Raw genomic sequence first — 21,466 nt, forward strand, 5'->3', positions numbered from 1 at the left:
TGTCATAAAGGCTTAGTCATGTCTCTTGACCAAGCAATGAGCTGGTGCCCTGACAGAAGGCTGAGGAGGAGGAGTTGCATCTGAGGAAGATTACCGATCAGTATGCCCTTCAAGACATCTTCAATGGTGATGAGACTGGTCTCTTCTATTGAATGCCACCAAACTGCACCCTTGCTACAATGGCATGCTCTGGCAGGAAGGTGATAAGACTTGCATGTCTTACATGTTGACAACAAATGCAGATGGCAGTGAGCAGCTTAAGCCATTGGTTATTGGTCATTCCAAACAGCCTTGCTGCTTTCAGTGCAAGACACCACAATCCCTCGGCTTTGATTATCATTTCAACAAGAAGGCATGGATGACTGGAGTGATTTTCCAGCTCTACATTACAGCCCTTGACTGCCAAATGTGACAACAGAACTGGAAGATCCTTCTTCTTGTCAACAACCACAAGGGGCACATGTGGGATCCAGCAACTGTCACAAATGTCCAAGTCGAATTCCTTGCCCCCAACATGACTGCACATATTCAACCAATGGATGCAGGTATCATTTGAAACTTCAAAGCAAACTATAAGCAAGCACACTGTGAGTGAGCACTGGATCAGGAAATGGCAGGTGTGCTAGATATCTATTGCATTGAGCAGAAGGAAGCAATGGGGTTGGCATGGATAGCCTGGGAGGAAGTCACAGTTGAAACAATTGCCAACTGCTGGCATCACACTTGGATTGTCTCTCCTCATGGTCCGGATGGCTGCCTTCTACCAACTGAGGAACCTGCAGCACTGCCTGAAGACTATGCAAATGATGACAATCTCTGTGCAGCAGTGGAACAGCTGCATACCTCAATCCAAGAACTTCAAGACCATGGTATCCTCCCTGAAGCACAGAGAATGGAGGTCAATGAAATGCTCAGTTTTGCAGCAGAGGAGAACACAGCACAGGAGCTAACAGACAAGGAGATCATCGAGCTGGTGCAGGTACCAGAGGAGTCTGAGGCAGAAGAAGAAGAGGAAGAGGCACATGTTGAGCCAGTAATCAGCCATTGTCAAGCACTTGAGTCAGTCAGAGCATTGTCCCACTACTTTTTGCAATGGGAAGAGCCAGAGTTTGCCCAAGCATACCAGTTGTGCCCACCCATGCTCCATGCCATCCATCTCTCTGTTGTCGAGAACATGCTCCAGACATCCATCACAGACTTCTTGTAGATAGCAGACCTCCAGATGACCCCCTGTACCACATCTCTCTGCTCAGCCATCACCCCTCAATACCAATCACAATTCCCTTCCACCAACGACATCATTAACCTTGAGGATTACTGTAGATAGTAGTCCGTGGTTGTAGTTCCCATAGTAATCAAAATCCATTTGAAAGGGGTAGCTAGTCCAAAGATGTTGAGGGCTCAATCCTAGTTCCAAATCTCCAGACATGCAAGCATAAGACCCACTGAGGCACAAGCATTCAGAGAGGCCATTTGAGTTGAATGGACTGGCTGGGAGGTAAGGAGGGTAGAAAGCAAGAGACTCGGAGTGCAGTTCAAATGTATGAATGAGTGTTCGGATTGATTGAATTAGAGAGAGGGAGAGTAAGGATTGACTGTAACTTAAAGGTGTAGTGTAAGAGGTAAGGTTAGAGATAAGAGAAGACCAAATAAATTTCCCTTTTCCAAAGTACTCAAATCCTCCCTATATATGTTCAGAGGCGGTTCGGACTTCGGACTAACTATCCTAGCTCCGTTTCCTAATCTATAATTACCTAACGCTCTGTATAGGGTCCGCTTCTCTCTACTGTATTGTCGTAAGCCTTCGAACCTCGTTCGGAGTGTCGTTCGAACGTCGAATCCAACTTCGAAATTCGGATGTGCAGCACACTAGACGACTCATCAAGGAGCCGTACGGAACTGCGTGTACAGGCACGATCTTAAGTCTGTTGTCTGTGATCTTCGACTCTCCCGTTGCCTAAGACTCGTGGTGCCAGTACTAGTACGGGAAAAGGCGAGGTGCATAACCTCTCCAGACTCGGAGCCCTCTAGATCTGTCCTATAAACTTACTTCCAAGTGCACGTGGGTAAACATCCCCAGCGGTCAACACAGGAGGAACAGCACCCCTATCCCATCAGTCAGTCGCAGTCTCCCAAACATGACCTTCCCCAAGGTACCGGTCTTAAACCCCCAGGCCCGTCCCAGTACCGAGCACGCGCAAAACACGCGCAAAAACGGGTGAGCGTTGAAGCACTGTATTGTCACCTCCACCTGTTCACATCCTGTTCACCTCCTGTTCACCTCCGCTGTTCACCTCCGTCCTACGTCCTACGACTCATGGTCTACGGTCTAAGACCTACGTTTCCACACTGGTACCCTATCATGTCGCCCATCCTTTCCCCATCCCACGTCCGACGAAGCAGGGAGGAAGCAAGGAAGCAAGGAGACGACGACAGAGAGGTAGCAGTAGCAGTAGAAGTAACCACAGACCCTAGAGCTGAGCTATAAAAACAACGTTGAATTGCTTGAGTTTGAGAGTGTAATAAAGATGCGTGCGCAGTGCGAAGAGCGTGCGAGCGTGCGGGTTTAGTGTATGTTGATTGTAAGAGTTGGAGCATCGGGGGAAGGGATAAGGGACAGGGAGAAATGGAGAAGGAAAGGGAGAAGGTTAGTGATCACAGGGGAAAGGCACGAACAGAACAGGAACAGTAACGGGAACAGTAACAGGAACAGGGACAAAACTGACAAGCATCGAGCATCGAGCAGAGCGGAAAAAGGGGGGCAACACAGGTGCCATAAAAACGTTCCACAACAAACAGAACAAAGCGGGGCAAGAAAACCGACGACGACGACAACAGCGAAAGGTAAGAATCGAATAAGCGAAAATCGTCGGGTCGTCAAAGGTTAGTTAGGTCATGCTACCAATTCAGCTCTCCCTCTTCCGGTCTAAAGTTCAAAACCTCCATAACCGTCCTCCCATCTCTCTTACACAACACGACACACCTCTCCCTCCCAAAGGACACGCGCCAGATCGCTTCACACGGTTCGGTCAGTTCGCGGATCAGAGTGCCCGTCTCGAGGTCGTAAAGTTTTACGCGGCCGTCGTTACCCCCTGAGACGAGGAACCGGTGGTCGATCTGCAGACAGGTGACTGAGTTGTCGTGTGCTAGCAGACGGTGGAGGGGGGCGAGCGAGGGGAGGGCGTAGAGCATCACTCGCCCGTCTGAGCCGCCTGTTGCTAGGTGGGTAGAGGTGAGCTGCAGCTGACCGACGAGGGACGTGTGCCCTGTTAGCATCTGCACGCTTTCGCTGGCTTGGGTTAGGGGGTGCGGGGTAGAAGCGGAGGAGAGACGTACGCATTCCTCGCTGTCCAGACACGGACTGTGCTGTCCAAACTGCCTGTGACGACCCTCTCGCCGTCGAATGCGACGGCGTAAATCTGATGAAAGTGACCTCGGTAGATCTGGAGGCACTCGCCCGTGTCCACATTCCATAGCTAGAAAGTGTGAGCTTACGCATACATTCATAATCCGACGAGAATGCATACCCTCGCTGTACAATCATAGCTCCCGCTGACGACGAGGTTGCCCCACACCTCTAGACAGCGCACAGAATGCTGATGCCCGGCAAGGACATGCATGCTCTGCCCGCGCTGGACGTCCCACACGCGAAGCGTACCGTCCCGCGAGCCAGTGACAGCGATAGATCTATCATGTAGGAGCTTGAGGCATCGGATAGTGCTCGAATGCCCGCCAAGAACATGCTTGCACTCCCTAAACCCGGGTAAGACAGATATATGCGCCGGAAAACAGTACAAACCCGGATTCGACGTCCCATACCCGGACATCCCTATCACACCCCCCGCTGACGACGACGGGACCAGGATTGCCCCAGCCTCTTGAAGCACCACAAGGATCGGACATGTTTCTTCTCTGTTCCTCGTTCCACGTCTCCTCGCTGTCCTTCTCCACACTAGGGGTAGCGGGGCTCTTCCAGCCGCTGATAAACTCTTCCCGCGGGGTAGCGCTCGCGAGCCCCAAACACCATACGCCGCTCTCGTGCCCCACCAGAGTGCGAAAGAGCGCACCAGAACGGGCGTTGTACACGTGCACACGACAGTTCGCGAGCCCAACAACGATGTAATCGTCGTCCATCGCCAGACTGGTCACGACGTTTTCTGTCGTTTGTGGTGCTGGCTGGGGAGGGTGGTGGTGCGCGTGCACGTGCCCCGGTTGAGGCTGGAAGAGGTGCGGTTGCGGGAGGAGAGGGATACCCGGGACGGCACCGAGGGGTGCTAGATCGAGGCCTGCCATTGGTGGAGGGGAGGAAGGAGACGGAGGATGGGTGATGAGCAGACGTCCTCCGCGTCTCCAATTCGCGTCGGTAAGGAAGGAGAGGACAAAGTGCCGTCGGTATGAGAAGGGCGGGGAATGTGGAGGTAGGGGAGGGGTGAGAGCGGGCATAGGCCGCGGGGAGAGGATGTGCTCCTGTGCATAAGCTGCCTGCTGCTCCTGGTGCCTGATCCTGAGGACGTCTGCGGTGGATAGATGAGCGTCAAAGCCGTGTCGCCTGCACATCTCGCGCCACATATGTTCGTCTAGGAGGAGAGCGCGCCATGTGCGTGAGACCTGACTCGCACGGGCAAGAGTGCGTGGGTCGTCGACGAGCCGTAGAACGTGGAGCGCGAGCTCGATAGGCAGATCGCGCAGAAAGTCGCGCTGGAGGAGAGGCGTGATGAGTGCGTTTAGGTGCCGGAGATGGTCCGACGTGAGGAGGGGGATGAGGGAAGTGAGGAAAGCCCGCTGTTGCCTTGTTGGGAGGAGGGGGAAGGTATTGAGGTAGGAAGTGGAGGGGCCTAGTAAGGGAGATGAAGGCTCTGGACTGGTTGGACGTGGTGAAGGTGCTGGTGTTGGAGGAGCGAGAGGGAGAGAGTGAGATGGAGGGAGAGGATCTTGAGGTGGTTGATGAGGTATTGAGGATGGTTGAGGATGTGCTAGACGAGGTTGATGGATGTGAGCCCAAAGGGGAGTATGAGGCGTATCCATGATATAGAGGGGATGATGATGGTGAGAGTGCAAATGGGTGAAAGGGATATCGCTGGCGGTTGAGAAGAGTGATATGCGGGCGGCTATGAGAGGAGAGGGGGAGAGAGGAGAGGGAGAGAGAGAGAGAGAGAGAGGCGCTGGTGGAATGGAATTGGGTGTAGGCTGGCAGCGGGGGAATGAGAGAGTGAAAGGGGAAGAGAGTGGGTCGGATTTAGGGAAAGAAGGGGGCTATGAGTGGGAGATGTATGCACCCACTCAACGCTTATCGAATATGTCTTCAGTTAGATCGGTCGATGATGGAGGGGATTGATACTCTCTTCTCACCTCGTTCCCCCTCTTCTAACACGCCCTTGCCTCACCCTCTCAACAACCACGTGCAACCATTGGTCATCCTACAATTAGTTCCCGCTTCACCACATCCTTTTGTTCTCCCTCTTCCTTCTCCTTCCTTCCCGCTCGGCATCCGGCACACATGCCAGCGCTCACCTTGGGCGCCAATCTCCCCCCCCTTCCTCCAACCCGGGAATACACATCAGCAACCCGGGCGCTCCCCGTACGGTTATCCCCCACCGAACCAAACAAATCAGCACACTCCCTGTAAATCGGGACATTCACACCTCTTCCACTACATCATCTCGGACACATTCGAACCATCCTCACTTATTCCCCCGCGCTGAATCATGCTCTTTGACTCGGCCACTGAGCGCTCCTATTCTCAGGCAAAGACAAGCGCCCGCTGCTCGTTCTCACACGACTCTGCACTCATTCCATTCAAGCTCCGAACAACCCCCGACCTTCTCCTTAACAACATTTATCCACCCAAGCCCAATCCTAATCCCAGAATAATCCAACCCCCATCCATTCCCACATGTACATGCATCTAACTGACAGCACCAGCACCCACTCCTCCATCCAACCCTTTACTTTCCCCTTTTCTCGCGAACAGCAAGCGCCCGCCGGGAACGGCAACCCTCTAAGATCCTCAGAACAGCCAAGTGCTAGTGCCGATTAACGGTACCGGTATCAGCACGGCGTCGGTACCGCTCCCAGTGCCCGCCCAGCGTCTGGTGTCCGGTGTTATCCCCACCCGATCATACCCTCTACCTCTTTTGACCAGACCTAAACGCTCTTCTCTTACAGTTCTCATAACCCCAGAAGCCCGTCTCAGACAAAATAAGGAGGACTCCGATACCCATCGTCGATCGACCAGTCCAAACGGAGCTTGAGCTTCCATATGCATCTTCCGTCATCCTGCTGCCGATTCCACCCGTCTTGATTAAGCTCCACAGCTAACAGAACACGTGGTCCTTGAACACTGCAAGGTCTCTGGCAGGCGTGCAGATGCCTCACCTGCTGGTTCACTAGCTCAAGACATGCGTAATCGGATGTCTCCCTCTGGCGAGGTCTCACTAGCTCGTGCTTGGATTCTGGGACAAGACTCTACCTCGACTTCCCACCCTGACCTCTGACCTCTGACCTCTGACCTCTGGTCTTGACACTAGGATCTCAGGTCCGACTAGACAGAGCATCAGGACTCTCCGTGATGCGCACGCCCAGAAATACCCTTGAGTACGTCTACTATGTGACCGTCTATAGTTTGCAGGCTTGTCCCTGTGTATGCAGTTCTCTCACCGCTGTGTTGCACCCGGCCTAGACCGTGTAGATCTATGCCCCTATGCTATATGTTGTATGCTGCCTGTCCTCGCATGTGTGTGTACAATACCAATATATTTCCGACACATGATAATACATCTCCATGGAACAAACAAACGCTCGGACTAATCTACCTGATCGCCAACGACGAAGAGGAAAACAAAGGACAAAGGACAAATAGAGACCAGAAGTGGGTCGGAGTGAACAAGGACAAGGACACTATGTACCTGTGGTGAAGGGAAGGAGGGAGTCCGGTGTATGTACAACCCCTGATTAGCACCGGAGCGGTACCAACAGAGGGGAAATGGGAGGAGGAAAGGGAGAAGGACAAAGGGAGAAGGACAAAGGAAAAAAGGGGACGGGAGAGCACCACCCGGATGCGCAGGTCTAACATGCACAAGAAGGAAGGAAGGAAATGGGATGACTGGGCCCGGATAGCATAGACGATTAAATATGACGTGCGTGAGTGTTGCGTGGTGATTATGCGTGATTGCAGAAGGCGAGGGGTCGTGACGATGCTGAGATGGAAGATGGAAGCGAACGGGACTGCAGAAGGGAAAGGAAGGAAGGGGCAGGAGTGGGGAGATGCAGCTCAGCCGCATATATTCGGGTATTGACGATTATTGGGGTTTGAGGGGATCCACCCGTTTTGCACTCCTTTCTGATATGACCAGTCGTCTGCCTGTTCGTTCTAGACCGTAGTTAGCCATTGCTCACACTCGAAAGTATGATGATCCTACCTTCCAGCACCAGTATATCCACCCCTGAGCCTGCTCGTAAGCCGTGACCTGGGCCTCCCAGAACTGCCTCAAGAACGTCTTATAATCCGCGGAGAAGGTGCTCTGGTCCCCGGTCTGTCCATAACAGTTGCCAATATAGCTGCTACCGGGGTAGGTGCCGTCGTACCGCGCGCCAACACCCCGCCCGTTCAGGTTCACAGCGCAGTCCGTGCTGGCGGTAGACCATTCCCCGACGACGGTCCACAGGTTTTGCTCGGCGAAGGAAGCGAGGCGCGCGCCGTTGGAGCAGGCGTCGTTGATATGCCCTTGCCAGGATTCTTGCAGCTGGTCGGTGTTGAACACTTGGTAGATATGCTGTTCTGCTGTCAGGTATGATTTGGGAAGCGGGTGAGAGGACGCACCGTGTCCATCAGCACGTTAGACGCGCCCGTGTTAGAGGTGAGGAACCCGTTCCAGTAATCCAGAGACTGGAACGCATCATGCAGCACTACCACAAGGTTCCCAGCATTGCGCACAGTAGTGTACGTACTGCCATAATAGTTCCTCGCGCACGTCAGGAGGTCCTCGCTATAATACCCAGCAGGTTCGTTGACCAGCTCAATCGCAGTGACCGCACCGCCATACTGTCCCTGGGAGAACTCGTTCGCCAGCGTCTGGATGATCGCCTGACTCCGCTGGACGTTGCTCTGCTCGGTGTGCCAGGTCGGCGTCCCCCGCTGGCCGGAATTGTCGTACCCGTTTTGGGAGCCGGGGACACCGTGCAGGTCTACCCAGACGGAGATGCCGCTTGCTGATGCCCATTGGACTGCTTGTTTGAGGTACGAATACTGCTGGTCCATGATATACGGTGTTCCGGAGTTGTCGAATGCCCAGAAACCTGCGTTGTCTTAGTCAGCTCCTGGGACACGGGAAGGGGGGAGAGGGCGCACCTATGGGTATCCGCACGTGGTTCAGCCCCGCAGCGGCGATCTGCTGCATATCACTCTTTGTGATCCAAGAACTCCAGTGATTCCGCAGAGTGTTAAGCGCAGTGTCGTAGTCGCTGTACTGGCCTAGCGTCCACTCATCGACGATCCCGTCGTTTCCCGTGTTGTCGAATATGCTCGGGGTGATCCATGGTTCTGCTTTCTGTCAGCAGGTGTAGGCATGAGATGAAGACGACATACCGAGCACCAGCCAACCGCCAAGATTGACCCCTCGGACCGGGGTAGAGCCATACGCGAATCCGCTATGCCTCGAGGGCGTAGAAGTCGTGTTGGCGGGAGAGGGAGCGGGGGATGCTGATGCTGATGAAGCGGGAGATGCAGATGCAGATGAAGCGGAGGATGAAGAGGCTGGGGAAGCATCTCCAGGAGGAGAGGGACGTAGAGAGCCCTTCTTGCGCAGGGTGCAGCAGGGGACTGCGAGTGCTGTCGAGGCAAGGAGAGCGTATGAGAAGAGGGAGATACGCATGATTAAAGGAGCGGTTGGGAAAGCTGTTGAAGGGCAAGCAGTCGTTTATGTTCGTTTCTCTCCCAGTTGAGTGAGTTGGGTGTTCCAGCGCCCTATCAGTGGGATGTAGTGATGCGCACAGGAGGGAGCGTAAAGTGAAGCAGAAACAGAATATACAAAGGTGGGAAGGTGAAGAGAACGTTGACTGTTTATCCTGTGTGTCGCCCCTTCTTGTTTTGATGTCGCCGCCGCTGTACTGTTTGGCCTTGTGCTGGCCGTGGAATGGGTGTATGTTGGTTGCGTCGCCCATCAGTCGGTCGCTCGCCAACACATCATATATGCCCCATCCCTCGGTCCCCTGCCTTCCTCACCTCCCACACACACCAAACCAATCCTAGTCTCGGTACACCCATTCAATATTCCGCTTCCTCGTCAGCCCTTTGCAGCTGAATATTTCAATCGTTCCCAGGCGAATTTTGCTTGCATGCATGCGCGTTGCCTACACGCGAAATGGAGGAAGAAAAGCCCGCACCGCGTGTTTCTAGGGGTTCTGCCACGCCACGCACCTGATTGGCTCGGGGGCGCCGAGAAACGCGTATCACAGCACTGCCATCATCCCGAGACTAACAATCAACATAATTAACGGCTGTACATCTGGTCAGATTGATTATTTACACACTTAATTTATGTAGAAATCTAAGAATAACTCGCGCCGGAAGAGAGAGATTTCACTCTGCCCGATAGGAGGTGCGACGAGCGGAGATGTCACAGCTGGCTCCGGGCACAACGGTCGTTTTGAACTGACGATCGATTGGGAGACAGCTCAACAAAAAGCACTCTACGCTTTATGCGTCGTCTACGCATTCAAGAACGGATTGATTACAATAAGAGAAGACATGTCCTGCAACCCCAACAACGCAACTAATGTACTATTGCGCGCCCTGCTCCACAAACACATAATCCCCATCAGACGGGGCCCTACTCCCCTCCCTCCGGCCTTGCTCTCTATGTTCCGGATCTACGAAATGCTTCACCACCGCCGGGTGCTCAGTCCCATTCTTCTCCCTGCTCTTGCCCATCTCGTACCCGTTCGCGCGGAACACCGCTGAGTGCAGGTACGCCTGGACGTCGTATATCTCGTGTTCGCGTGCCTAGGACGTGTTAGAAGAAGCTGGGTGCGAAGAAGAGGACGTACGGAGTCCTCCAGTTCGGATATCTTGACTGATACGCTGGTTGGAGCTGTATGATGGGCTGCCTGGTAGATCCTGACTTTCTCCTTGATGAGGTTCCCGAGCAGGAAATGCAAGAGCTCTTCATGATCTCTGGCACGATGGACGTATTTGCGGAACATCTGTTTTCTCTCAGCCTACCTCCATCGAAAGCAGAAGAACACTGACCCGCTCAAGCGTCTTCTTCACGCTCATCTTCTGGCATTCTACGAAGCTCCCCACGCTAACCTGGATAGACAAATCGATATCGTCCGCTCGGACATACTCCCGCAGCTGCATCTTCGCGCTCGCCTCGGCCATGCGGATACAGCTCTCCAAGTGCCGCACTGTGATCGGCATGGAGCCTGTGGCGACGCTCTCCCGACGTAGGTCAGCATATAGACGCGCGAGCTTCTCTTGGTCCATATCCTGCAGTTTGGGCTTGACGCGCTCCTTGGCATACATGATGTACTTGCGCAGCATATCCTGGGGAATGATCTGCCACAAGTTCAGCAACAGTCGAAAGCAGACTTGAAGACTTACATCCGCATCCATCTCGTGCATCTTCTGCTGGAACTTGACACCGGCATTGTCAGCCCCGTCCATCTCGTCTTCTGCCGCAGCGGCCTTGAACGTCGGATGGCTCCTAATATGGCTATCCACAACGAATTTGGCGAGCAGCTCATCCTTCACCGGATCGACGGTGTCCTTAACCACGCAGAGCACGTCAAATCGGGAAATAATCGGTTCCGTAAGCTCGACATTCTGCTGGAAAGGGATGGTAGGGTTGTATCTCCCTCTAATGGGGTTCGCAGCAGCTACGATGGCGCAGCGGGCTTGGAGGGTGGTGACAATGCCCGCCTTGGAGAGGGAAATCGACTGCTGCTCCATGGCCTCGTGGATAGACGTCCGGTCCGAGTCGTTCATCTTGTCAAACTCGTCGATCAGACACACCCCCTTATCAGCGAGCACGAGGGCGCCGCCTTCAAGTGTCCATTCTCGCGTTGCTGGGTCTTTGCGTACGCTTGCAGTGAGACCGACTGCAGAAGCGCCCTGGCCGGTGGTGAACACCGCACGATACGCGGTCTTCTCCACGTATTTGAGGAACTGGGACTTGGCGGTACCCGGGTCACCCAGCAGAAGCACGTTGATGTCTCCACGAATACGATGCTTGCCTTTGACGTCCTTGGGTACCCCACTGAAAAGGGACAGCGCGATGGCGGCCTTGATGTCGTCGTGTCCGAAGATGGAGGGCGCAATGGACTTGATGATACGCTTGCGGATACGGGGGTCGCGCGACAGCTGCACGATCTTGCGCTCATCTTCCTCTGTAAGACGGAAAGCGGCGAACAGATCTTCCTTCTTGTTGATATGATTTGCCTCGATAACTGTAGAAAATACGGGAAATCCGTTCCTGGCGTTGAGCGAGGCATCAAAGTTGTTACGGTAGATACCCGTTACTTCCTACAATCTCAATGAGAAGGAAATCAATGAGTAGCACGGGATACGTACGATCTCCTCCCCAGGCTTTGCAGAGTCGATGAGGTCCCAAAGCAAGATGACCTCTCTGTGCCGCGGCAAGCGACCTGCAGGCACCGAGCCAGGCGACTCCTGGAGGGTCATCTTCTGATAGTTCCTGTATACCGTCTAACAAGCAACAGTCAGCACGTTCTCATGACACTAGCGATGTTTCGTACCTGCTCCGTATTGATCGTGAACGGGCCCCTGCCCTCGCAGTTCGGGCAGTAGCTGATCTTGATCTCCTTGCTCGCGTCCTGATAGAATGGACCCAACGTCTCCCCACACTTCTTGCAGTCAAATTTGACATATTTCAGCTGGGGGAAGACGCCGCTCCTTCGGGTTACGACACCGCTGACGCGCACTAGGCAGTTAAGGTTGCTCTGCCTCAGATCGCGCAGAGTGCAGGAAGTTGGCAGGTCGGTGATCCGCACGTGGAGCTCGGCGTGGATCCGCTCGTACGCAGGGTAGAACGCAAGTACGGATTGCATGGCAACTTCATCAAAGTAGGCCAGCATAGGGGCGGGACAATTAGCGAGGAAGTACGCCAAAATGGGCTTGTAGTCCGCCAGATCCTTGAAGGACACTTCTAGAGATTCCAGATTTTCTGTTCGTGTGGGTTAGTGCATTGCCCTCAGGATAGGGTGAAGCACGAACGCTCAGCAAGACGCGTGATCTTGGCGCCGTAGACACTTTCCATACCACCATCGGTGTGGCCAGTGAGGAAAGCACGGAACTGCTGTGTGACTGCCTTGCCCACGTTGGGCAAGCTGACCCACTCCGCGATCGTGTCAGCCTTGATATCTCCCAGATCTTCCAGAGGGATGGTCTAGATCCTCATCAGCATCCACTCGGAAAACAGGTGAAGGAGGCTAACGTCATCCACCCCCTCAGCATCATCCATCATCCTCCTCTCATCGTACTGTCTCCTTGTCCTCCTAACCATCCCCTCCAGCGGGCCTCTATCCTCTTCATCCTCATCGTCACTGGGTAAGAACCCCGGAGCCCTCCTGGGCCTCCTAGCCAGGCCCCTTTCGGCCCTATCACGCCTATTCATCGCCGCCTCCGCAGCCCTCCTTTCTCCCACATTCATAGCCTCATATTCAGCGTCATCGATATCTCTCTCATCGTACCCGTCAAACAGGTCGCCATCGTTATAGTCCTGGGCAAGGAGATCGGCAGCCATGAGGTCCTCTCCTTCGGAGTCCTCATCTAACACGTCCGGTTGGGCGACAGGCTCGTCAGACTCGTACTGTAACGCTTCTCCATCACTGTCATCTGTGAGAAAAGGAGCGGGAGGGGAGGAGGGAGGGAGGGAGCTGCGGGAGGGCGGACGCTGGGTGTTCGCGGGCGACGAGAAATGGACCGGTGAGCGGGGACGCTTGGGAGCGCGCCGCGGTGCAGCTGGAGAAGACGACTGTGGTGTATCAGTAATGATAACACTATCAACATGCAGTACACTGACCATTTGGTGTTGTTAACAAGGTGGACGCGCAAGGAATGCAGGAGCTACTCTACGCGTCGCGACGCGTGCTACATTACCCTCGGCTCCGCTGTTCCGGACGCGTTCCGACGGATGACTCCTTGTAATTATGTGCTATTCTACAAATTGTGGAAAATGCGCGTCATGACCAAATGTGCGTGAAGCAAAAACTAAATGCCAGCCGAGAGAGCGTGAGCGTGAGTAGAAGAGATGATATATGAGTGATGAAGAAAATCGTCAAATCAGCCATCCGCCCGCCAATAAGCACACCACAGCCGACAGTACAAGACCGTAAGCTGTCACCCTGGGCAGTCCTCTCTCACCCCCTGAGAGTCGCTCAGCTGGAGCAGTCACCGTCGCTTGGGGAGCTTCCAGTCCCTGGCCGGATATCGGTTCCGGCTGGTCTTGCCATCCCACCGCAGGGCTCAGCTGGGCGAACCCCACGCTGGGCGGGTCGTACCTGAACACGCTGTACACGTTCTTTAGGAAGGTGTCGCCTATTACCCACTGGGGTGCGCCGGAACCAAGGTTAGACGGGAAAAGAGCAGCGATGCAGGTATTTTCCGAGGAGGAGAGGCGGAGGAGCTGGAGGTCGGTAGGGGAGATAGGCCATGCACGGGTGTTGCCGGCAAAGGTGAGGGAGAGGGTGAGATTCGTATCGCATGGGTACTGGTAGTACCCCTCGTACGCGCCTGTGGCAGGGGCGGAGCCGGGGACGAGAGCGAAGATCTCCTTCAGCGCTTGGGGTGGAACGAGGAGCAGTGTAGTCCCCGTATCCATCACGGCGAAGTTATCTGATGAGCTGGCGGAGAGGGCAATTGAACTACCGAAGACGGAGAGCGTGGTGAGCTCGAGTAGCCAATACCCCTCACGCCCAGGAGGGATGCCAGCCCAGTCGATCGCGCCAGTGAAGAGGGTTGTATCCACGAAACCCATGGTGAACGACCCTCCTGGCTGGAGTATGGCAGGCGAAGAGCTGTTGATAAATCGCGTGAGGAAGAAACCCATCACTGGGGAGGACCAGTCGCCTGATTGGACGAGCACTTCCCAGAACGGGGTAGCACCGGAGACGGAAAGAGGCTGGAAACCGAGGCCCATAAGGCCGGAGAGGGGATTAGTGACAAGTCCCGGAGAGACGTGGTCGCAAACACCTTTTATATCCCATGAGTGATACTATTCGAAACAGCAGAAAAGGGTGCTAACCAACTGGCTGGTGCACCACCTCGAACCCTCCCAGCTCTACCGTGTCCCATCCCAGAACTCCCTTGGCACTCCCACTCCCGTACCCTACCCCAAAGTTCACACTCGCATTCACAAACGTTTCGCTTGTGCTCGGATTCCACGTAGACAGGCTCATACACCCACTGCCGGGGTTCGAGCATCCCGTGCCGGCAACCCAGAAATCTGCGCTGCCGGTGTCGAGCAACACGTTGAGCGGGGTTGGTGGAGTTCCTAGACCGAGAAGAGCATAGTACGACCCGTCGTGGTTCGCGTTCGTGAGCGGAAGCTGACTGACCGTTGCTGCGGCAACACCGGAGGAGGTTGGTCCGCTGGTAGTTGTGCCCGGCGTGCCGGAGATGGGGACGGGACCGTACTTGGCTGCAGCGCGATTGGCGACCCCTCTTGCCCATGCTGCCTGTGCGTCCGGGTCATCGGAGTACCGTGCAGATGGAACACGAGATAGTGGAACATGCAGTCCCTGTGCAGGTGATTGTCGACGTTGAGCTGGTGAGGCGGTTGCAGTAAGAGAAAGACAGAGGCAGAGGAGTAGACATGCGGTAAACATAGGCCTTGCTATTGCTACCAGTTCATCAAGAAAGCGAACGTTGTTATAAGCCGTGCAAGAGAGTCGGGGTGGCTGTCGTGTTTAGTGTTGTACTGCGGAGAGATACTATGAAGTTCCATGTTGAATTGTCTACGGTCATGCTGGTGGTATTCACTTACCGAAGATCAAAGCGCAGCTTCTCGTACGATTGTAATATTGAAACGCGGGTAACAAGGGGTAAGCAATTATGTGTAGTTTATGTGTAAGAGCTCGAGGAGCATCCCAGAATCTGTCAGTCCTTTCCTACATTCCTGTCACACATGCCGAGCCCAAGCCACAGGATATCCACGAGGCAGCCACCCATTCATCACGGCATGAGGCTGTGCATCACATCCGTCCCTTAGCCTAATGCGGAAACTCCCCTTACCCCATTTAATCAAGACGGGGAACAGCAGATATCGGACAATGACAATCACCTGACTGTGGGGTAGTGTATGTCCTTTTGCAGGAGTAGAGAGTGCGCTGTTGGATGAATGTTGGAACTGTCACATGTGGCACATCTCTTAGGCTTCCTCCACCTATATCGCGCGGGCCGCCCTCTCACCGACACCCGAACAACCCACGTAGCAATATGATGGCTATATAATCCCCCGCGACCGACGAACACGTCTGACAACCTTTCCCAGATCATCCACTTCCCTTCGCAAACCCGGAACACGTACCATAGTGCACACATCATGTCTCTTCCCACGCGCAAGATTGGAAAGGACGACGTTCCCTACCCCGGGCTGGGCACGATGGGCATGTCCGGTTGGTACGCCGGATTCGGCGATACAGAGCGGAACATCGCCACGCTCAAAGCCGCTTGGGAGAAGGGCTGCCGTTTCTGGGATACGGTGTGTGCTCTGTCTTCTTGCAGGTTTTGAGGCTCACATGAGCGGCAGGCAGATATCTACGGAGATAAGCGCATGTGGGAGAACGAGGAGCTTATCAGCCAGGTTATGAAAGAGTGCAACATCCCGCGTAAAGACATCTTCCTTGGTAGATATCTCCTCCCTCTCGTTCGAAGGGCTACTCAACCCTTGGTGAAGCAACTAAGTTCGGGAACTGGCAGAGGGAAGACGGATCTCGAGTCATTGTCGGAACGCCGGAGTATGTGAAGGAAGCGTGTGATCGGTCGCTCAAGGCGCTGGGGACAGACTACATCGGTGCGGACTGCCCTATTTTATACCGTCAGCCATGACTCACAGTCCCTCCAGACCTGTACTACCAACATCGTGTGGACAAGAACACCCCTATCGAGGACACGATGCAGGCCATGAAAGAGCTCCAATCAGCAGGGAAGATCCGGTACATCGGTCTGTCTGAGTGTTCCGCCGCTACGTTGCGGCGCGCCTGCGCCGTGGTCAAAGTCGACGCGCTGCAGGTCGAGTACTCGCTTTGGGAGACAAGTCCAGAGACCAACGGGCTTTTCGATGCGTGCAAGGAGCTCGGAGTAGCTTTCGTCGCTTATTCGCCCCTGGGGAGGGGGCTGATCAGCGGAAGCGTAAGGAGCAGGAAGGACTTGACGCCGGATGATAATAGGTGGAAACACCCGAGGTTCAGCGAGGAGAACTTCCCGAAGAATGTGCGTCTTTGCCGTCCGCGCTCAAGACTGATCTGATGTTGGAACAGGTCGAGCTAGTAGAAGAACTCGCGAAGCTCGCAGCGGCAAAGGGCGTTACCTCTGCGCAACTCGCCATCGCCTGGGTCCACGCTCAATGGGACGGTATCCTCGCTATCCCTGGCACGACACGTATCGAGCGGCTGGAAGAAAATCTAGATAGCTTGAAGGTCCATTTCACTCCTGAGGAGCTGGCGGAGATCAGGAAGATCTTAGATAGCTTCCCTAGAGCGGGAACGAGGTATCCTGAGGCTATGATGCGCGATGTGCATATCTAGATGGGTGCGAATGGATGTAGAAGCAGGATGGGTGTAGATTAGCGATGTAAAGTGGAAATGAAGAAGATGTAGAATGTAGAATTTAGAAGAGTCGGTGATCCCTGTTACCCCGCCGATTCGGCATGTGCCGCGGACCGAAAAATATGCAACACAGGTTACGCTAAGGGTCATTGGTCGAGTCTTGCTCTTCATGATCCAGTCTCTTTCTCCACTTCTGTGTATAGAACGCATAGACTGTATCTCTGGACTCGAACTTCCTTTTCTTATACTTGCTTGCTTTCACACTAGAACGGACTAGACAGAGGGATGGACGACCACACCAGAGTACTCAGTATTCAATCCCATGTCTGTAGCGGATACGTAGGTACGCCCTCGTCGTCTTCGCATATCTTCCTCTTATAACTCACTTACCGTTTGTTCCAGGAAACCGTGCAGCCACATTTCCCCTCCAGTTGTTGGGCTACGACGTCGATGTAATCAACACTGTTCAATTCTCGAACCACTCCGGCTACGGGAGGCTCAAAGGCACGCGTACAGACGCTGACCAGCTGGCGAACATCCTCCATGGGTTGGAAGAGAATGGGCTGCTAAGACCTGGGAGGCTGTTGACTGGTGCGTTCGGTGTTCGATGTTAGGGATAAGGAAGTACCGCTGATCTGGATGTAGGATACGTACCTGGAGCGGCGGCACTCATGGTCGTCGCTGAGCTTGCGCGCAAGCTGCGGGACAGAAACCCGGAGTTGATCTACTTGCTTGATCGTGAGTCCCATCTTGTTGTCTTATGATCGATCTGATGATGAACAGCGGTCATGGGGGACGATAACAAGATTTATGTCGCTCCCGAGTGCATACCAATATATAAGGATCTTCTTGACTGTGCAACTATCATCACACCCAATTGGTTCGAGGCGGAGTGCGTTCCCTTCCGTGGAGATGGGACAGCGTTGACTCTTGAGGCAGGTTGCTAACAGGAGTCAAGCTTGAGTCTGAATCCACGCTACGGGAAGCACTCCGTATTCTGCACACACTGCACGGCGTCCCGCATGTAGTGATCAGTACTGTGCTACCGACTCCCGAGCTAGCCGCCTCACTCCCAGCGCACGTCCTTGCCCCGCAGACGAATGGGCTCCCTGAACACTCCCCGTACCTTGGCGACGTGCAGCTTGTCGTCTCCTCCTCTGTCTTGCCTGAGGATGAGCGTAAGGACGGCAAGGTGAGCACAGTCCACGTGGGGAGTGTGAAGCAGATCAAAGGCTACTTTTCCGGTGTGGGAGACCTATTCAGCGCACTCGTGCTTGCTCATTTCCCTGGACGATCCGACCCTCCACCGCCGGCCCCGGATACGCCCCTATCGCGAGCAACAGCAAGGGCAGTGGCGAGCGTACAAGGTATAATCGTCAGCACGCATCACTATGTCCAGACGCTTCCGGAGGAAGAGAGACCCGAGACGGATCAGGAACTGGACGGCCAAGACGGGGAGAGGCGGGTCAGGAGGATGCGGGCAAGAGAGCTACGACTCATCCAGGGCAGGGAGTACATCCTTAACCCTGATGAAAGAGGGAAGATGGGAGGGAGGATGGTCCCCTGGACGGACTTCTGGGAGCTGTAGATTCTTCGAGCGGTATCGGACGGGTTCTGCTTAGATCAGATTGTGTGTGTGATATCTCACGGTTGTAGACAATAAAGTAATGTAAACACAATGATACCAAACGTGAAATGGTAGTGATTGTCAAGGATAGTAACACTGAATAGAAGGAAAGGACTGTACATGTTACGTTTCAATATTATCGTGATGTGATCAAACGCCCAAACGCGCTTAGTGAAATGCCGGCGCTCCGCGGCCCCTTTTTCACACGCGTGCCAGCTCGGGCAACAACGGTTTCATTAGGTGATGATAGTTAATGATGTTACGGTGAGTGATCTATGCTATCTTATCACACAATTGCCTGATTATTATGTGCAGACACTAGGTGAAATCATCCGTGCCTTCCGTGCCCAAGAGGAGCTAGACTCGCCCTTATCCTCAAGGCTTTAATTTATTGACCCGAGCAATAGAACAGTCCGAGTTAGCTTCTTTATCGCACACTCTACTGATACTGATCTCAGGGTTATGCAATGACCAGCGATGGCGGCCCACGCTTGTCGGACAGTCCCCACTTCACTTTCTTCCTGGTGACCATGAGAGCGCAAGGCATGGACGAGTGCATCCGCCATGCCATTAGAAAGCTGTCACCAAATCAGCTCTTTCAAAGGATGCTAGATGAGATGGCGCATGATCGAGGGCTTAATCTCCGTTTTCCTCCGTGGTGGGCTCGGCATGATCATTGCTCCAACAACCCAGACGAATTGCGGCCCATCGGCGTTCCGGTGTGTCGCCGTCCGCAAAACGAAGGTCATCGACATCTTCAGCTATCGCAGATAGTCGCGCAACAGCATCGAGATTGGGCCCTTGAACAGTTGCCTTTCGGAAAGGAAAGGGGTCAGGACTGTATCGTCCGCATAAAGAAGTTCCCAGGCCTGATGAGCCGCAACATCGGAATATCTAAAGAACCACGGCTTTGACGGATGTTCCATGTTTTCCAAGATCGCAACATAACGCGCCCCCAATCGAGTAGGAAGAGCACAGACCCAGGCATTTTGGAAAGCATCCGCTTCGACCGCGAGGGGTTGAATGGGTTGCGAAACACCAAAAACTTCCTTCAACACAAGGCCCAGACCCTTGGGGCGGTTCCAGAATCCCAAGCTTCTAAGCGATAGTACTTTCGGGTCGGTCGCACGGACAGGCAGGTTCTTAAGTTCCAGTGGAGTACTGAAGCGAGGCATTTCAATGACTCCACCCGCCACCTGCAGTGCCTGGAGACGCAGCTAGGGAGACGAGCATAGTTTCGTCAATCAGTTTAATAGTCTATCCAGATGATGACAAACACGCACCAGCGGACCTTCGTCGTCAGGATCTTGAGGCAAATCGCTTTCGCGCACAGATATTCCCGTCGGCACTGTCAAGCTAGAGATAGGATTGTCGACCTTGCCTTGACTAAGGCGGAGTTCCAGCCACAACTTCGTCTCTTTGAGTCCGACAAAAAGCGTATACTCCGAGGCTACAGCTGAGTTACCCGAAGACGGGGCTGCAACCAGGCAGTTGCAGTGACGAAGTATATCGCCTTGCGCCTGTTGGGACACGCAAATATTAATCGGATCTCCACACGCGGCTCCCCCCCACCGATAGAAAGATGGTGGAGGAGGTAGTCTGGCCATGCGAAGGCTTGTGCGGGTGACTGAATCCTGGCTGCGGCAGATAAACAGCAAAAACTGGCCGTCGGGTGAAAAACAGAGCGCATTGATGCTTTCTCCTCCTCCGATGGCAAGGTGAGCCCAAGCGGCCGGTGCGGCCGCTGCTTCAGGTCAGGTATGACGGCGAAGAGCTCGATATCGCGTTCGCGCCTGATGGCCACTACCGACTTTAAAAAAGGATGGGTAAGGACACAACCCCAGTGAGGGATACAAGTTTCACGATATTGGACGTCGGGCGCAAGCCGTGGGAGCACAAGGGGCCTCGTTGGGGAACCAGGTGGTTCAAGCGCCGCGCTTCGGTAATTGTGCTGCATGATGTCGTGCTTCTCCGAAGAGATAGTTGCGCCCTGTTTCTTGCGGAGCAGGTAGATGCGTACAACGTCGCATTCCGTAGTAAATAACATCAAGGTGCAGTAGGGCTCCAAGAAGGCGCCGAAGACGGTACCATGCTAAAAAGTTATTAGGCATTTGCACTCATTTCGACTAACTGGAAGTTCAGCGTACTAATGCATCTTCGGCAATAGGTACTTCTAAGTTTTGCTCGAAATCGATTACGTGCGTCCAGGGTTCTCCATCCCTGTCGGCAAAGCAGGCCATGTCCTCCGTGATAGCAATCGGGCGGGATGACTTCGGAAGAAGTTGATCGGTAATCGTGCCATCCGTTCCGAAGATAATGCGATAGGTGAACGTGGTGACCGCTTGAGTTTGCGGGACGGGCCCCCCCAACGAAGAGAGGGGCTTAACTACTTGGAGATCCCACGACACCAGAACTTCAAGATCACGCGAGTTCCGAGTCCAGAACTGGGGCGTGCCTCGGAGGGCAATCCGCTCGGCGTTGGACTGAGGCGATGAGGGAACTCCCACGTGAGAGAGTCGCCAACGGTTGGAGCCACTCCCACCTGCGGGAGATCACTGTACTGAGCAATGACGTTTCCTTGGCGTGTCAGAATAACTTCCCATGGTGAAGATATGTGGTATGTGTCCACACCATGATCGAATCCGGGATGAGTGACCGTAGACACCTATAGGGAGTAACAGGGGCAGAAGGGGTGGGAGTTCGCCTCTGGTTGACCCCATACGCAAGTGGTTGACCGTACACGTTTGGCGGAGGTCTTTCGAAACCAGCCATCGCGTAGTAGCATGGACACTGAAAGGTGATGGTTGAGGGCGAGGAAGGGATCAGCTGCAGCGGCGTTGGCGGCTGGAAGGGAAAGTGTGAGGTCGATGACCCAAATGCCGCCCCTAAGTCTGTGGCAGTAGAAGCATGTGCCTCCGGTCAATTCAACAACGAATTAATTCCTCCGATGACCCCAATTCGGAAGCAAAGTCGCCAGAATGGCCCTCCGGGCTCAATTTTCCTTCAATGACCCCTTCGGAGCGGCGTTAGGAAGGCATTTGCCCTTCTGAAGCT

The 21,466-nt window shown here is 54.1% G+C and overlaps 8 protein-coding genes across 8 annotated transcripts; 3 read left to right on the top strand and 5 right to left on the bottom strand.

The window, feature by feature from the left end:
- Window positions 1–610: 610 nt before the first annotated feature.
- DACRYDRAFT_106014 (uncharacterized protein) lies at window positions 611–1,207 on the top strand (the record flags this gene model as incomplete). The annotated part of the gene is made up of 1 exon (XM_040768183.1): window positions 611–1,207. The coding sequence occupies one exon, from the start codon at window positions 611–613 to the stop codon at window positions 1,205–1,207; it is 597 nt and encodes a 198-aa protein (XP_040630750.1).
- Window positions 1,208–2,418: 1,211 nt separating this feature from the next.
- On the bottom strand, window positions 2,419–5,025 carry DACRYDRAFT_94052 (WD40 repeat-like protein; the record flags this gene model as incomplete). Its single annotated transcript, XM_040777193.1, has 4 exons — window positions 2,419–3,289; window positions 3,337–3,476; window positions 3,528–3,753; window positions 3,800–5,025. The coding sequence occupies 4 exons, from the start codon at window positions 5,023–5,025 to the stop codon at window positions 2,899–2,901; spliced, it is 1,983 nt and encodes a 660-aa protein (XP_040630751.1). The 3' UTR covers window positions 2,419–2,898.
- A 1,915-nt stretch (window positions 5,026–6,940) lies between these two features.
- Window positions 6,941–9,339, bottom strand: DACRYDRAFT_64959 (glycoside hydrolase family 5 protein). Its single transcript, XM_040775766.1, has 5 exons — window positions 8,585–9,339; window positions 8,348–8,539; window positions 7,820–8,295; window positions 7,419–7,772; window positions 6,941–7,369 (listed from the first exon to the last, which is right to left on the bottom strand). The coding sequence occupies exons 1-5, from the start codon at window positions 8,868–8,870 to the stop codon at window positions 7,271–7,273; spliced, it is 1,407 nt and encodes a 468-aa protein (XP_040630752.1). The 5' UTR covers window positions 8,871–9,339; the 3' UTR covers window positions 6,941–7,270.
- A 439-nt stretch (window positions 9,340–9,778) lies between these two features.
- Window positions 9,779–12,632, bottom strand: DACRYDRAFT_49728 (MCM-domain-containing protein; the record flags this gene model as incomplete). Its single annotated transcript, XM_040774932.1, has 8 exons — window positions 9,779–10,000; window positions 10,045–10,200; window positions 10,247–10,555; window positions 10,640–11,521; window positions 11,570–11,704; window positions 11,755–12,182; window positions 12,233–12,404; window positions 12,453–12,632. 8 exons carry the CDS (start codon window positions 12,630–12,632, stop codon window positions 9,779–9,781), a joined length of 2,484 nt encoding a protein of 827 aa, XP_040630753.1.
- Window positions 12,633–13,295: 663 nt separating this feature from the next.
- DACRYDRAFT_49774 (acid protease) lies at window positions 13,296–14,844 on the bottom strand (the record flags this gene model as incomplete). The annotated part of the gene is made up of 2 exons (XM_040774938.1): window positions 13,296–14,209; window positions 14,262–14,844. 2 exons carry the CDS (start codon window positions 14,842–14,844, stop codon window positions 13,296–13,298), a joined length of 1,497 nt encoding a protein of 498 aa, XP_040630754.1.
- A 716-nt stretch (window positions 14,845–15,560) lies between these two features.
- On the top strand, window positions 15,561–16,764 carry DACRYDRAFT_49680 (Aldo/keto reductase; the record flags this gene model as incomplete). Its single annotated transcript, XM_040774925.1, has 5 exons — window positions 15,561–15,719; window positions 15,768–15,864; window positions 15,915–16,031; window positions 16,083–16,450; window positions 16,498–16,764. 5 exons carry the CDS (start codon window positions 15,561–15,563, stop codon window positions 16,762–16,764), a joined length of 1,008 nt encoding a protein of 335 aa, XP_040630755.1.
- Window positions 16,765–17,070: 306 nt separating this feature from the next.
- On the top strand, window positions 17,071–18,373 carry DACRYDRAFT_106019 (bud site selection protein 16; the record flags this gene model as incomplete). The annotated part of the gene is made up of 5 exons (XM_040768184.1): window positions 17,071–17,128; window positions 17,188–17,376; window positions 17,431–17,523; window positions 17,569–17,677; window positions 17,725–18,373. The coding sequence occupies 5 exons, from the start codon at window positions 17,071–17,073 to the stop codon at window positions 18,371–18,373; spliced, it is 1,098 nt and encodes a 365-aa protein (XP_040630756.1).
- A 372-nt stretch (window positions 18,374–18,745) lies between these two features.
- DACRYDRAFT_21283 (uncharacterized protein) lies at window positions 18,746–21,146 on the bottom strand. The gene is made up of 3 exons (XM_040772324.1): window positions 20,560–21,146; window positions 19,696–20,504; window positions 18,746–19,629 (listed from the first exon to the last, which is right to left on the bottom strand). The coding sequence occupies exons 2-3, from the start codon at window positions 20,017–20,019 to the stop codon at window positions 19,174–19,176; spliced, it is 780 nt and encodes a 259-aa protein (XP_040630757.1). The 5' UTR covers window positions 20,020–20,504; window positions 20,560–21,146; the 3' UTR covers window positions 18,746–19,173.
- Between the last annotated feature and the right edge of the window lie 320 nt (window positions 21,147–21,466).

This window comes from Dacryopinax primogenitus (assembly GCF_000292625.1).
Source record: "Dacryopinax primogenitus strain DJM-731 SS1 chromosome Unknown DACRYscaffold_5, whole genome shotgun sequence".
NCBI lineage: Eukaryota > Fungi > Basidiomycota > Dacrymycetes > Dacrymycetales > Dacrymycetaceae > Dacryopinax > Dacryopinax primogenitus.